This window comes from Lupinus angustifolius, chromosome LG08 (genome assembly GCF_001865875.1).
Source record: "Lupinus angustifolius cultivar Tanjil chromosome LG08, LupAngTanjil_v1.0, whole genome shotgun sequence".
In the NCBI taxonomy this organism is placed as follows: Eukaryota; Viridiplantae; Streptophyta; class Magnoliopsida; order Fabales; family Fabaceae; genus Lupinus; species Lupinus angustifolius.
In genome coordinates this window covers 6,033,192-6,049,616 of record NC_032016.1, presented here as the reverse complement: position 1 = coordinate 6,049,616, position 16,425 = coordinate 6,033,192, and the positions used below count along the sequence as shown (strand labels likewise).

Below are 16,425 nucleotides of genomic sequence, written 5' to 3'. Positions count from 1 at the left end.
TTTTGGTTACCCTGTGCGTTGTAACTCAGAACCCATCTCTGGACATGTAGCTGCTAAATCTTTTCACGACCCTCAGAATTAAGTGTCATATTCAATAGACAAAATTTTGAAATTATGAGTAAAGGTCCTAATGGTGATTCTTGGAGGAAGGAAGATGAAAAGATGTTTGAAAACGTGAAATTTTCCTTTTGTTTTACTTTTCCTCAGCAAATTAACTTGGAATAACATTGCTCCAAATAGTATTATAGTTATACATACAACATAAGACTTAAAATAAGTAAATCGATTTCACAAATCAATGGGTAACGGTAAATAATGCTATTTTGGTTATACAATAAAAAATTCAAATTATTCTTCAGACTGGTAAAAAAATAGCTGTTTTTTTCCCAAGACAAATAATACATGCTCGAGCAATGAAAATCTATGCAGGGCCAAAAACACAGGAGATGGATGGTAGTGGCTACAGTAAACAGAATTTCTTGCACTGATGCCAGTAAAACTCTAGCCCTGCAATCACAAATAAAAATAACATAGTTTGCATCAGTAAAAACTAGCAAGTAATTTAAGTTGCCCACTTTCCAAATAATTGTGTACTAACCTTGTTTGCAATGTTGTTTGAGAGCCAGTCAAGTCCTTCATAAAGCCCTTCACCAGAGGTGGCACAAGTGCTCTGGATATACCTACATATATAGAACATATAGGTGAATAAATGGAGAGTAGGTAGATAAGTAAGGAGAGGAATGGAATGTTGAGTTACCAGTGACGCTGACGAAGAGAATGAAGACCAAGCTTATCAGTTATCTCAGCAGCATTCATAGCATTTGGAAGATCTTGCTTGTTTGCGAAAACTAGGAGCACAGCGTCTCTCAACTCATCCTGCCAAGGTTAGATTATAAGTACCCCAAAAATATCAGAGTTAAGCTGGGAAATCCAATAATATGAAACAAACATGTCATATTCACTCATTCAGGATCAACTTTATTACCTCATTCAACATCCTATGCAGTTCATCTCTAGCTTCAACAGCACGGTCCCTGTCATTACTGTCAACCACAAAAATAAGTCCTTGTGTGTTTTGGAAGTAATGTCTCCACAAAGGACGGATCTACAAGGAAAACATATCAGAGGTCACTAACTTAATAAGAAAAAAAATGCTTTTTTAAATAATTCAAAGACAGCATTGAGTTCAAGAAACAGACATAAAACATACAGTAGTAGAAGCTTTTGCTATTTGATTTAAGATAATGATAACCATCACTGCATTACCATAAACACTACCATTTGCAAAAACAACATTGCACAGTTCATGACAAGCACCTCCAAACAACATATGTAACAGAAATAACATCTTTATCCTAACGGAGAGAAGTACATCTATGTGATAGCATCAAATAATATCAGTAACAAAATTTACTGATCACAACTGAAATTAGGAAAGGAAAGGGATAGTGTCCAGAGTCGAGTTTCATCCAGTGATAATTTTATAAAATTAGTACTGAGCATTGCAGTCAGTTTCCTAATCCACCGAAGAAGTCCAATGTCAGTAGATAGACCCAGGCATAGGAGATGTAGGGAAAAATTACCTTGTCCTGACCCCCGACATCCCAGACAGTGAAGCTGATGTTCTTGTATTCAACAGTTTCCACATTAAACCCTGCACCAAGTGGTATATAGTGCAAATTGCTTAGGTTACAATACTATTAGAATGACCAAGGATGACAAAATCCATTATCATGAATTCATGACTATAATGATATTGGTGACACAATATATTTAGGCAAAAACACATTGACTATATACAATCTTAAAGGACATCACAAAGCTATAGATAAAATAAACTTTTTCTTTGCTAAAGTGGTGGCCTGAGGCTCATGTCTAGTAGGGTCTATGGATGGTATGTGTATGGAGACGCTTACTCCCGCGAGATGTTGCGCCTAGGCTAAATATTTAAAAAAAATTAACAAGATATAACAGCTTGTTTGAATGGGTCAAATAAGATTGAAGGGCGAAATATAATAACAGTGAAGCGACAAAGAATATAGTAAGAGGAAAGGTGTTGGAAACCCAAAAAAATTGAAATGATGCATCATTCATTTGATTAGTTAATACTTACAAAGAAGAAAAAATGAATTGATCATGTGTTATTAATCCCAGCGTCATTTGATTTGGTAAGAAAAATGCATACTCTATTTGATGTTTCATTTCACATGTCCATATTGCAAGCCAATTGTAACTTTGAGAAACTAGAATGATACATGAATTGATATAATAAGGCTTACCAATGGTGGGAATGGTGGTGACAATCTCTCCAAGCTTGAGCTTGTACAGAATGGTGGTCTTACCAGCCGCATCGAGACCCACCATAAGTATACGCATCTCTTTCTTCGCGAACAACCGGCTGAATAGCTTTGTAAAAGATAGCCCCATTTTGAACTATTCCTTTTCTTTCTGAAAAATCCACAAACAACCATTATCACACAACAGCGCTCGATTTTATATAATTTCAATTGGAATCAAATCAAATCGAACCAATAAATAAATAAATTATTGATTATATTGCATGACCAACGTCCAAAATTGAGAAAGAGCGATTTCAATCTGATAAAGAAATATCAATAACAAACTATTCAAATCGTGTGATCTCACGGCACGCGATGCAGATCGAGCAATGACACAACCAAATCGTATATTATAATTCGGGATCATATAAATTGCGAGTTTGTGACGCTAATCCACATGAAATACAAGAAGCATCTAAAAAGTATACGATCTATACGAACAAACAGAGAAATGAGAAAAACATGCAAAAATGCATACGAATAATTTTTTTTACATAGATCGAGAAGAGAGGAATTTGAAAATTAGAATAGTGAAGAAATCCAAACGTGAGAAAAGAGATCAGAAATGAAAGAGAAAATGGAGAGAAACGCTTGCCTTGTAAAAGAGACGGAATTGTGAATGAAAATCTCTTCCCAAAACAACGAAGAGAAGAGAGATGAAGCTGCTTTTGCACCGTTTGCGCGAATTTATAGCACGTGAACACAGATCCAAATTTCGTATTTGTCCGTCATAACGTTGTATATAGAATTTCGGTTGATGGGCCTAGTAAGGAACGAGTGCATAGTAATGGGCTCAAGAATTGTATTGGATCGTATATAGGCCCAACTCTATGGGGCAGCAAATTCAAGTGTAGGACGTGATCGATTCTTAAGTCCTTATTGGGCGCCTTCGTGGGATTACTCAGTACAAATTCTTTCGTACCACACAAAAATTATATTCATTTGTAAATCAATCATTAATATTAAAAGTATCAATTTATAACATATATTACCTTCTTTAAGTGTAGGAAAATTTCTAGAAAAAATACATCAATTTCCATTCAAGATAACTCAATCACAATTTCAAGACTGAACTCTTAAATATCAAATTTTCAAGCTGAAAATGAGTTACAAGAATGTTAGGACTTAGGCATACGAGGAAAACTCAACCAAAAAACTAATCTATTATATGAGAAGGTTCATTTGGGTTTAAAGACAATAATTAGGTAAGTAGACATGCTTTAAATTCACTCATATATAATATTTTTCTTATATTAAAATAATATAATATAAACATAAATATGGAATTTGATTAAGTTGGCAGCTTACTATATTTTTCAAATACTGATATTTTATGTTAAATATGTTTTTTAAATTTTAATCTTTTTTTAAAGTTAAACATGTTTTTCTAAGAAATCCTAGCTGAAATTATTTGTTAAAAAATAATGATGTAGAGTGATTATAGATATTATCCATCGACAAAGAAACAATGGTTGTGAGGTAGCCAGCACGATCATAGCTTTAAAGGGAACAAATGCCCTTTTGATTGAGGAAAGTACAATTATTAAGAACCTAACAATTATGCTGCATGCAATATGTCACAAGTCACAGCTAGTAATAATTGGGCCACCTCTAGCTACAAATGAATGATTTATTTTGAGATGAAAGGATATATTATTTTGTTTTGAATATTATAATTCTTAAAGTGGAGAGTTGTGAATAAAATGGTAAAATTCTTGGAAAAGAGTCAATATGTAATGATTGATAGAAATATTATATTCATCAGAAAAAACTTTAAACATAGTCTCAATCTCTCCCTAGAAACGTTACTCTATTAGTCATCAATAAATAAGAGCATATAAAGAAAGGGAAATAGATAAAAGAGTTTCTCTATTGACAAAGAACAACATACAACATCATAAAGGAAGATCGTGTCGTCATTAATAGAAGTAATCTATAACTATTTTTATGATGTGAAAACTATGATTTCTTAAAATTCATTTACACATGATTTTCATGGTAAGTTTACGATGTGTACTTTGATGAGAGATGCATATATGTCAAACCATGCATATTGTCCACAGATCCAATCCAACCTGATTTTGTTGATCAATGTCAAGATTCCCTTGGCTTAGGGTGATGAATTTATTGAAATAGCTCTTTGATTTCAATACGATTCACTCTGCTTGAACATTTTGTCCACGGTTCAATTATTAGCAACACAAATGTGTTTTTTACTTCGTTTTTTCTCCTGTTTTTCTAGGGGGTCCATTTTTTATGATGGGATCATTTATTTGTTGTTGAACTACCATCAAATGTGTTTTTATTTTGTTAGTCACACCTGTCCTTATCTACAAGCATTTTTTTAGCAATAAATATTTATAATATATTTACAATAAATTTCTCGACTCTATTTTTCCTCATATGTAAGATCTGAACAAGAATATTTACTTAGAAAAATAGACATGTCTCAAATAAATTAATCATCCGTTATTCAACGTAAATTGTTTGACTATAACCATATATATTACTTAGTTTCAATATTTTTAAAATCTATGTTTGCTTTTCTTTCTTACAAAAACTTGAAAGAAAGCATTTAGCAAAGGCAGTATATAAATGTAATTAACGAGATAGTTAATTCTGAAAGTGCAAAAAATGAAGACTTCCATATTTGAAGTTGATATTGATTTTGATGAAGACAATAGACATACAAAAAAAGCTTGAAGATCTTGTAACAAACAACAAGCAGAAGACTCCAGGATGATATCTATAGACTTAGGACTTTATAACTTTACTTTACTAGAAATCTTAAGATGATTGTCTTAGATCAAGTTTAGATTAGGTAAATCTATGTGAGAGTCTCACAAAAACTAGAAACAAGCAAGACTAAAATTGAGACATAACATCTAGAAATTATATGATAAGTAAGCTCATGCATTTCCATACATGATTTTGTGCATTAAAAGTATATCATCTTTGAAAAACATGTATTGCATGATCACATGTCATATAGGTAGTTTATCATGCATCAATAAAACAATGTGTATACAACATAATCGATTATGTACAATATTAACCGATTATTGGAATTACAGTAGCTAACCAATCTGAAGCCTATGATACGTTAATCGATGAAGTCATCGGTTAATCGATTAAGACATAACATAAAATCAGTTTTTTAAACAAATCCTTAATCGATTAAGTCTCTGAATAATCGATTAATGATAACATCAATGTGGTTTCTATAAATGTTGTAATTCTAGCTCCTGTGGCATAACTTGCATAATTCAAAAATAGTTTTAGAGCATACATTGCATTAGAGTGAGAAGTGCATTATGAAAGCTTAGAGAGTGAGAACATTCTGAATAGGGCTTAGAAAGTCAAATCATTGCATGTTATCTCTAGGTTTCAATGCATTGCATTCTTGCATACTTTCTTGATGTGTTTTAGAGTGACGTAAGAAATATATTTTTTCTAGAAATTGTGAAAACTGTTTTGTGAAAAACTCTTTGCATTAATTCTCATTTAGATTAGGTTATTGTTATATTCTAAAACTCATTTAGTTTTAGAATTGAGTTTACATTGTTATATCTGAATATTAAGTATTCAAGACAACTCAACAAAATCAATATTGAACAAAAAGTTGATCTCTTGGTAAATAGTTTCATTTCAAGATAGATCTTGATAATCTTCAGAGAGACTAGGAGGTCTTGGTTCGAGCTATAACGAAGTTCGGGCTGAATCGCGAAAAGATAAGAGATCTTATTAGGCGAGTTAGATAGGTCAAACCAAGGTTGTTAAGCTCATAGGTGTCAAGAAAGAAGCGACTTAGTTTTCTGTTTTTATAATTGGAAGTGTGCGTGTAAACATATCATTGCAATAGTGAAGAAAAATCTCCCAAGATCATAAGGGGAGATCTGAATGTAGTTTACAGTGGACCGCAAACGAACTAGGATAAAAATTTCATGTGCATAATTTTCTATCCCCTTTCTCATTTACTTTTGTTCTTTACTTTGTTGATAATTGATTGATTCTGAGTTGCAAGTTAAGATCTGTTTAACTATCATTCTATAACTTCAGTAATCAATTAATTGTGTAAAGATTGGTAATCAGTCACTTGTTGTGCAAGAAACCATAAAATCAAGAAGTACAAGATTCAGATAATCGATTATCTACAAGCATAATTAATTAAGTCCAAACACTGTTTAATCAATTAAAATCAATCTTAATCGATTAAGTGCAATAATTTTTAGTTCTGTGCAATATATCAGAAAACCAGAAAAATAATCGCTACATCTATTCAACCCATATTCTAGGTGTGTTGTGATATGCTAGTATCCAACAAATTCATACAAATTTTCTTATTAAATAAAGAGATTTTAGTATTGAAAACACATAATATGTGAACAATATATAAATACATGTTTAAGCTAGTCAAAATATGAAATAACCTTATCTTTTAACAAACAATGGTTCATTTTCATTTTAACCAAAATATTAAACAAGAGCCTATGTACTCCATTACTCATTACTCGAAAAATATACACAACCATTAAAGTCATGTACCTAAACAAAATAAAAATTACTAAAATTATATATCCAAATTTGTTCTTTAGAAACTAAATTCAAAAGGCTGTAGCATAACATACAGGATCTTCGTTAATTACAAATTTTCCATTCAAAACTAATGGAGGGGTTCACTAAAAGACGTTAAAAAAATTACAAGAACTAAAATCAAAATAAAAATTTCATATATTGAATAAAATTCACTGAGAAAAAAATCACTGAAATAAATAACTTTAAAATTTAGAAAGAGAGTGGGAAAATCTGAAGGCATCTAAGCCAAGTCATAGATTATCAATGTTGGGGACAATCGCGTCGTCACGTATGAACACTGAACGACATTTCAAATAGTTCGGTCGGCGGTGAGCTAAACTCCCATGATACCCTTGTCACACTGTAACAAATACGAAAAGTCAACCGTGACAGCTTTTAATTAAAAGGGCATTTCCGTCCTCTCCAGCAGAGTTCAACTCCTCTCCGGTACTGGAGAAACCAGTACTGGAATATGAGGTTGAAATTTTTTTAAAGAGTTTTTATTTATTTTTAATAAAAAATAATATGTAATCATAGTCGTTAAAAAAAGATTGGCCACATGTCATCATCCTATCCAGCACTGGACTCTTCAGTACCGAAGAGGATCGATTTCCTCTCGGGCATCAACCTTCCCAACACTTCAAAGGTTACGTCAACCCCAAAACAATCACGTGTCGGCAAAGTAAAGCATCAACGCGTGTTGAGCAAACGCTCTCACATAATCCTATGGTCTGTGGAACTACACGTGTCTGTCATCATATCAGGTTTTAATAAGAATCTATTATATCACAATGTATCATAATTAAAAATTTATGTATTGAAGATATAAATCTTTTTACCCTGTTAATATAATATATGTATTAAATACAATCTTTTATTATTAAAAGTTTGAGTTTTGTGGATGAAAAAATGTCCGCTGGAAAAGTTAATCCACATATATATGATATTTATCAACTCGAACATGATTGATTACAGTACGAAAATATCTTAGGAAACAAAAAATACAATCTTCTGAAACATCTAATGTCAATTATAAAAATAAAACATTCATTATTTTTTGTTTTTTTATTCAAATGATTGATTAGATACATAATTTAGGATATATTTTGGATGGTTGTTCATCATGTTTACCTATAGCCTCCGGTCACCTACATGAAAGAGAACCTCTTATAAGGCGTTTCAACAATCAACAAACGTTTCAGAATTTTTGATCACAAATCCCAACAGAAAGAAACTACGAGAAAATTTCTAGTAAGCCTCAATAGTAAACGGGAAAAAATCATTAAAAGTTATATCTTTTTGGAATAACATAGCGTTTAGCTCAAAGGGTCTCTTTAAAACATCAGATTTCAATCGCTGTTATTGTTGATTCTTTTGGTTTGAGAGAAGAAGAAGCATAGGAACATGGTGGTTGATGTGGAACTTGTGTGTAAACAGAGCGTGGCTACGTTGGATGTGAAGTATTTTCCGAACAAAGAGATCAAAAATCATGAGATCGGAGGTGAAGATGCTATTTCACCTCCTAGTTTTGATCGAGTTCGTGCTTCTGAGTCAGTTTCGGCCAAGTTATCTACTTCACAAGAAGTCAGTTTCTCAGAACCCCTTTTGTTTTTTTCCATGTGATTTTATCTTGTGTTTATGTTATTGCATGACATAGATAGGATTAGACCATGATGTTTTTTTTTCATTCTGTTTTCTGTTGTTTGATTTCTCAGATCGAGGTCCCAACAAAAATATAAAAACTTAATGATCTAGAATCGACTTATTTATTGAGCTTAGGTGAAGTCATAAACATACCTGATCTATGCAAAGTTCTTTTAGATTGTACTTCCTTATGTGATGTGTCACTTCTTTAATTTAGGAATCTATGTTTAGTTTAAACGCTTATTTATGTCGATCCCAATTGTTGCTTGCAAAAGTAACTTTCTAAAATGGACATCAATGCTTACATAAATATGAACGTTGATGTTGATTATGAAATGCATCAACTTCCTTTTGGTTTGTTTGTTTCTTATTTTTTCATTAATATGTTTGTAGACCATGATTATTTATGTGATGCAACAAGATATGTAAATTAGCATGTCCTGTCCTCCAATAAATATACTTATTCTCATTTTCTAATATACATGTACCCTCATGTAGGATGTTAAGCCTGGTGAGAGAATCTCAGATGCTTCTCTAGAATCTGATGTTATGCAATTTGTCCCCTGCATCCGTTCTGGTAGTTTTGTTGACATCGGGCCACGAAGATACCTTGAAGATGAACATATAAAGATAGATGATTTGTCTTCTCATCTAGGATCACTATACAACTTTCCAAAACCAAGTGCCTTTTATGGAGTAATTAACTTTTCACCCTGATCTTTTGATTTTTTTGTAATCTTATTCTACATTTAATTGAACTTCGGCAAATTACTCAGGTGTTTGATGGTCATGGAGGACCAGAGGCTGCAGCTTATGTAAGGAAAAATATCATGAAGTTCTTTTTTGAGGATGCCAGCTTCCCTCAGACATCTGAAGTTGATAATGTATTTTTACAAGAGCTTCAGAATTCCCTCACAAAGGTGTTTCTTTTGGCTGACTCGGCTTTGGCTGATGAATGCAGTGTGAATACTTCATCGGGGACCACAGCCCTTACTGCTTTCATATTTGGAAGGTATGTCCATGTTTTAGATCCTTGAATCCTCTTCTTCCTACTAATTTGATTAGAAGCTACTTTTTCACAGTTGGTAGCTTATATTTCTTCAAGTGTAGAAGTTTTCGTTACTTATTTGCACTCTGTTAGTAGCTTATATTTGTCTATCCTGTTTCTCATGCATGATGGGGTGTTCTTTATATTTGGTTTAGTATTTATGGTCCTTCTTGATATCTGATATAATACTTCTTCCAGGCTCCTAATGGTGGCTAATGCTGGTGATTGCCGAGCAGTTCTCTGTCGTAAAGGTGAGGCCATTGACATGTCTCAAGATCACAGGCCTACTTATCCATCAGAGAGGAGGCGTGTTGAAGAATTGGGCGGTTTCATAGATGATGGTTATCTTAACGGGGTGTTATCTGTTACTCGAGCACTGGGGGACTGGGACATGAAGTTACCTAAGGGCTCTTCCTCACCTTTGATCGCAGAACCTGAAATCCGGCAAGTTATTCTTACAGAGGATGATGAATTCCTCATTATAGGATGTGACGGCATCTGGGATGTAATGTCAAGTCAGCATGCTGTTAGCCTTGTACGCAGAGGCCTGAGGCGGCACGATGATCCAGAACAGTGTGCAAGAGACCTGGCTATGGAGGCATTACGCCTGAACACATTTGACAATCTTACTGTAATCATTGTATGCCTCTCTTTCCTTGATCACAGCGAGCCATCCCCGCCTCGCCAACCGAAACTGAGATGCTGTAGCCTCTCTGCAGAGGCTCTTTGTAACTTGAGAAGCTTGTTGGAAGGCAATGCTAGCAACTGAATGTATATACAGTATTAGCGTATTACATCAAATAAAGTCTTGTTGTGGAGATTATTTATGCTGTTTTTGGCTGCTTCAGTTTAGACATTGAAAGGCAGCCATCATTTTTTGTGCTTGTCAATTGATGTACATAGCTCGGGTTAGAATATGGTGTTGTTGTAGATATGTATTGTTGTTACATTATTATTTTACTTGTCAATAAAATTCTTGTTGGAATATCTTGATATGTATTGCATTGTATAGTACTAATTATAAGCATTTAAGTCTCGAGATAGCTTAAAAACTTTAGTTGGTCAAATGAGTGCATAAACTGCTCAGTACATCAATTGAAAATGGCCTTGAAGGGGGTGGCTGAACCCAGAGCAAGGGGTGCAAGGTTGGGATAGTGGGTTTCAGAACAGACCTTTTCCATAGTGTTTGATGCTTTTATTTTGCATTAAGACCATGCTTTCAACGAGTAATAATTCTGACAACTTAAAAATGATGACAAGGTTTCATCCTATGTTTGAGAAAAGTTTACATAAAGTTAGATGAAACAGAAATATGGCAATTGACTATACAGAGATAAATAAGAACATTTGCTGAGTCTGCTTAGTTGATTACATGAAAAGAAAATAGGTGAACAATGATTGACTGCATAATTTTCAACTAAAATGGTCTAAAAAGATGAAAACGTTGCTGGGTATCCTGCAGTTTCATACTGATCAACGGTCATGAATTCTCATGCCCAGATTATCAAATCAGACTTTAATGAATTTGTAACATTGTTTCACAATGTTGTTATATACGATAGTTTACAGAGTTTAATAGTTTATAATCAGCATTGAGCTTAATACTTTACATTGTGTACATAGCCAAAGGTATTCTCGGTGGTATAATGCATGTACAGAAATCCATCTTCATCCCTGAATGACTTATGAACAGAATCCATCATGCTAGCTGCAGATAAATCACAATCACAACAATTTGAGCTCAACAATACCAATAACAACATAATGGAAGAAGAAAAGAAAAACATTGGCTTATGGTGCAACTTTACCGTTACGAGGCAATGTATTCTTCACAAATACAAAAAGAGCTTTTCCAGGTGGCAGAGTAAGTTTTCCAAGGTATCTAGCAGACAGATAAAACAATGACATGTATAAAGAGATGGTAAACACAGTTACCTAACCGAATTAACGGTAATACAGATTGGCACACTAGTCTATACCAGTTCTACTTTCTATGCCTATGGACTGAATTTCATTCATTCTCAATGTTGTAAGTGGAAGCGCAATACCAAAAGGGGAAATAGAAAATGAACAAGCCAAAACATAACGATTCAAACGAGTGGACTAACCAGTAGAGATTTTGGTAGTTTGCTGATTCTAGATTTAAACCTCATTGCTGTCCCATTTTGTTTAAATAAATAAATAAAAAACAAGCTCATTCAATAACACTGACTTAGAAGTAAAAATTAGATCACCCTATACCACACAGTCACACAGTTTAGGCACCAAGGATGTATCCATAATATAACGTTGTAGAGAAATAGAGAGACATGTCAAACATAGGATTTCAAGCTGACTGGAAGAATTGGATAAATGTTTCACGTGATATTTGAGATAGAAAGGTATCAATCAATGTTATATTGTAATTGTACAACCATAAGACCAGAAATATTTTATGACTAATACCAAACAGCCCAAACTCAATCCATTACGAAATTGGTTTATGTGAATCTAAGAATTCTGATCCTAATTCAACCTATAATAATTGTATAGTTATCTTTTAACATGATTCCAATAAACGAAAAGATGATGGATTTAATATTGTGGCATAAAGCATAGGTTTAATTGTTGCAATGTGATCTTACTTTTTCCTCTCCAACTCAGGTAGGTCGGATTTTGCATATCTTTCCACTATCACCTGAACAACAACAATTACTCTTAAAATAGCCTCAACAAAATAAAATAAAAAATCTATAACAATCTATTCATAAACCAAGGTTATATAGAGAAATTAGGAAAACAAATAATTGATTAAATGAAGTGATAGTTTTATTTATCTATATACAATAATAATTTAAAGAAAAGATGATGAATGAGTAAGGGTATTACACGAACTCGATCAGGATATTTGGCCACAATATACCGCGACTCTTCAAGCCTTTGATCTGTGCAACTCACATAAGATTAATCCAAATAATAATAAAATAATATTTATTAATAAAAAATTAGGTAAGAAAAGTTGTTAGGTCGAAACAATCGAGAATCGCACTCACCAAATGTATACTTGTCCTTGAAATTGAAGCTTCCTCCCATTCCTATTTCACCTTGTCCCGTTGCTACAAGAGATAAAAAATACAAAGATAATTCACTCTTTCGTCTACTTCGTATTTCTATTCCAACACGTGCAAAATAGTGAATTATAGATATATCGAGTAATACGAACAATATCAACATGGGGGGATAGCTCAGTTGGGAGAGCGTCAGACTGAAGATCTGAAGGTCACGTGTTCGATCCACGTTCACCGCATATTTTTATTCCTTTTGTTTATTGAAGTACGGGCCTAATAATTGAAAACAGGTCCATTTTCTACTTCTGGTTGCTTTGGGCTACTAATTAAGGATATCTCTTTACATTCATTATGCATGTAAATGAGTTGAATTAAATTTGACTCATTCAGGATTGAATCAAGTCGAGTTTAATCTCAAACTATATTTTTCAGTGTTGTTAAAACTGTACCGGTTATCAAATCGGTCAGGGTACTGGTACAATGGTACAGTAGTTCAACCAGTGGTTCAGTAATTAAACCGGACATACCTACTTTTATATATATATATATAAACTTATAACTTTAAAATTCCACAAATAGGTAGATACTCAAATTTATAATCTACTCAAAATTCACATAAATAATCAATTTTAAGTCTTTAACAAATTCAAAGTCTAAATTAAAAAACATATATCAATCCAAAAGTATCACTTAACAAACACAAAATATAAATAAATGACATAAATTCACAACTCACTCTACAAAACAAGTAAATTTGGAATTTTAACATTTAACATTAAGAGTCAGAGTTGTTCATATGAATATTATACTTACTTTTCTACCAAATCCTATATTCAGACAGTACTCCAAGATTACACAAATGTCACTGAGATTACACATGAATGTTAGGGAACCAAAATGTGTAATCTAAGTATGTCTTGGAAGTATGTGCCTTGAAAAGGATTGAAGAAGGGTTGGAAAGATGACTCACATTGTAATGGATTTTTAAGTTTTTTTTTAAAAAAAAAATGTGTTTAAACCGGCCGGTTTAGTAAAATACTGGTCGGTTCACCGTTTTTGACCGGTTTTAATACTTGACCGATTCAACACCTGTATCGTACTGGTTAGGGCCCCGGTTCACCAGTTTTTCGGTTAAACCGACTGATACGATACAGTTTTTATAACTATGATATTTTCATCTTTAAATTTGGTTCAATTAAAGCTTGTATGCTTTCAAATAGATTAAAGGGCTCAAATTTATCTCCTTGTGAGCATGAGTTTAAAGGGCTACAAGGTGTTGGTACATTATATATATATACACAAGAGGAGAAAGTTTTTGAATTTTATTAATAAATGTATCTTTTAGTTAAATATTATCTATATGATAGATATGTATGGAAAGTGACTCAAGTAAAAATAATTGTTAATGTGTGAAATAAGAAAAATTAATATGCATCATTAGATTTTATTTGAATCGTCGAAATTAAAAGATAAACACATGCGATATTTTTAAGTGATCATATGACTATTAACAAACTTTAAATATTAATTATACATACATTATTGTATATAGTCGATTTATTGTTCTTTTTATATGAGAATTGTTTTTCTCTGAGTCACTTTTATAGTCTTGTATATGTCTATATAGAATTGTTAGCCACTTCATAAACTTAGCGAGATAAATTATATTTTGTTCGAATTCAACTTTTTTATTTAACAAGTTCAATTTATAACTTAAGATCAATTCATTCAGTTCATAAACGAAATGGATAATGTTAAATAACATTTGGAATGAATTTGTTCATTTTATTGCAAGCTATACCAACCATATATTATATAGTTGGATACCAACCATAATTGAACGCTAATCAACATAATATCATTTCTTTGAGTCTCTAATCAATACAGTTTTTTAGCATATTCTATTTACTTATTTTATTTATAATTCATTAATGCGTTTACACATTAACAAAACCCAACAACTATTTTGGTTCTATGCTTATTCTGTTTAAGAAAATTGTTCGTTGAATATCATTTTTGGCACCTAATAAGTTATACATTAATGTCGGTGTGAGTAATATCACAACATACCATGTTTTGAGATGAAATTGATAAAATATGCTTAGCTTACCTGAAAAAAAATACCAACAAACATAATGGAATTGTTTTATTTAAATTACCAACATTAGACTAAGGTATTCTGTATTCCACCTAGCACAAACGACCAATAATTTTATGACATTTTCTTCCCTTATTGAAAATCCCTAGTAACCAATAATTTTATGACATTTTCTTCCCTTATTGAAAATCCTAACTAGGGATAACAACGAGGCACGGGTAGTAGCTATCTGCTATTCGTTTTAAAATATGAGAGCATTATTTATATCCGTCTGTACCCATATAGGTACCTACGTGCGAGGTTTTTGTGGGTGTTTTTTGGTATCTGCGTGTACAAAGGTATCAGCAGGTTTCTTATATTAAAAATGAATTTTTAACTTCTTATTTCTATTATTTTTAAAATGAGATAAAACTTAATTATTTTTGTACATTTTTATTGAATATTTGATAAAAATGCAAAATCTATTGGTCTTTTCTAATTGTGATTTGTTGTTCTTATTTCATTAACAAAAAAAAATATATTTTCTTTGCAAGACATGTGTGTTTCTACACATATAATAATATTTGTAGGGTGTTTCACCACCAAATCAATAAAAGATGTAAACAAACTAAAAGAAAAAATATACATAGTGTAATAAATGTTAGGATAATATTTTTTATTTTAATTAAATATAATATATTAATTATATAAATAACCGGTATCTACAGGTACGGGTACCATAATACTCGTACCTGTCCATATGTCTTATGACTATTTTAAAAAAAAACTCATTTGTAAAATCAATGGGTACCAGTTTGTGACCGGTACCCGTACTAGTTTTTTCTGCGAGTACGAGTTTTTTGTGACCCCTAATCCTAGCAACATTTGCCGTGACACCATCACTTGACTGCCCTTTCCATGCTGTTATATTCTCCTGTTAATTTAGTCTGTCAACATATTTCTCCATCAATGATTTTTCAAATGCGAAAATTAAGTTTCCTACTTTCCAAAAGTTATTTGAAATGAAACTTTACTTTTAAAATTTAATAATGAGGTTATTAGGCCACACGCTAAAAAGTTCTTTAATTATCAATCGTTCTTCGTATTATTTCATTTCTTTTCTTCTTCGGTATCTATTCGTAATTTTATTAAAACAAGTAGAAGAATTTGAAATAACTCGACCAGTCATGTATCTTCAAATTGTAAATAGCAAACCAATATTATAACTGTAGTAAATGCAATATGCTGAAGGAAAAATAAATCAAATCATGTTAATAAATAAATAGGACAAATATAACTCCAGTCTCTAATCAATAATTGCAAACATTAAATGAAGAATACATAAATCAATCATTAATAAATTAGATATTATTTTTCTTACTCTAATGTTCCCAAAAAAATCAATCAGGTATCCCTAAGTTCATTTGGTTCTTCAATTAACTTGGAACATAGACTGCCCCCACCACTCACTGACATAGCAAAAATCATTGTAAACACTAATCTAATTCAATAATTTTAAACAAAACATTTGAATATAATTGCTTTCAATTTAAAATCACTAATAAATTGAGTTGCAGTTTATAAAGCACAAGCCACAAAGATACCTATAGTACAATTATCAGTTCATTTTGTTGCACCGTAAAACCAGATCAAATTTGTGCTATACAGTGCCCCCTTTAAGGACAAAATATCCTT

At 32.2% G+C, this 16,425-nt stretch overlaps 3 protein-coding genes and 1 non-coding gene across 4 annotated transcripts; 2 read left to right on the top strand and 2 right to left on the bottom strand.

The window, feature by feature from the left end:
* On the bottom strand, positions 275–3,058 carry LOC109354869 (ADP-ribosylation factor-like). The gene is made up of 7 exons (XM_019597658.1): positions 2,935–3,058; positions 2,280–2,448; positions 1,584–1,654; positions 986–1,105; positions 758–876; positions 599–680; positions 275–507 (listed from the first exon to the last, which is right to left on the bottom strand). Exons 2-7 carry the CDS (start codon positions 2,425–2,427, stop codon positions 502–504), a joined length of 546 nt encoding a protein of 181 aa, XP_019453203.1. The 5' UTR covers positions 2,428–2,448; positions 2,935–3,058; the 3' UTR covers positions 275–501.
* LOC109354347 (probable protein phosphatase 2C 49) lies at positions 8,100–10,597 on the top strand. Its single transcript, XM_019596789.1, has 4 exons — positions 8,100–8,498; positions 9,057–9,254; positions 9,335–9,570; positions 9,805–10,597. The coding sequence occupies exons 1-4, from the start codon at positions 8,319–8,321 to the stop codon at positions 10,373–10,375; spliced, it is 1,185 nt and encodes a 394-aa protein (XP_019452334.1). The 5' UTR covers positions 8,100–8,318; the 3' UTR covers positions 10,376–10,597.
* On the bottom strand, positions 11,143–12,738 carry LOC109354348 (autophagy-related protein 8i-like). The gene is made up of 5 exons (XM_019596790.1): positions 12,639–12,738; positions 12,475–12,530; positions 12,231–12,283; positions 11,415–11,488; positions 11,143–11,314 (listed from the first exon to the last, which is right to left on the bottom strand). The coding sequence occupies exons 1-5, from the start codon at positions 12,676–12,678 to the stop codon at positions 11,205–11,207; spliced, it is 333 nt and encodes a 110-aa protein (XP_019452335.1). The 5' UTR covers positions 12,679–12,738; the 3' UTR covers positions 11,143–11,204.
* Positions 12,820–12,892, top strand: TRNAF-GAA. Its single transcript has one exon. It is a non-coding gene; the product is annotated as a tRNA-Phe (tRNA).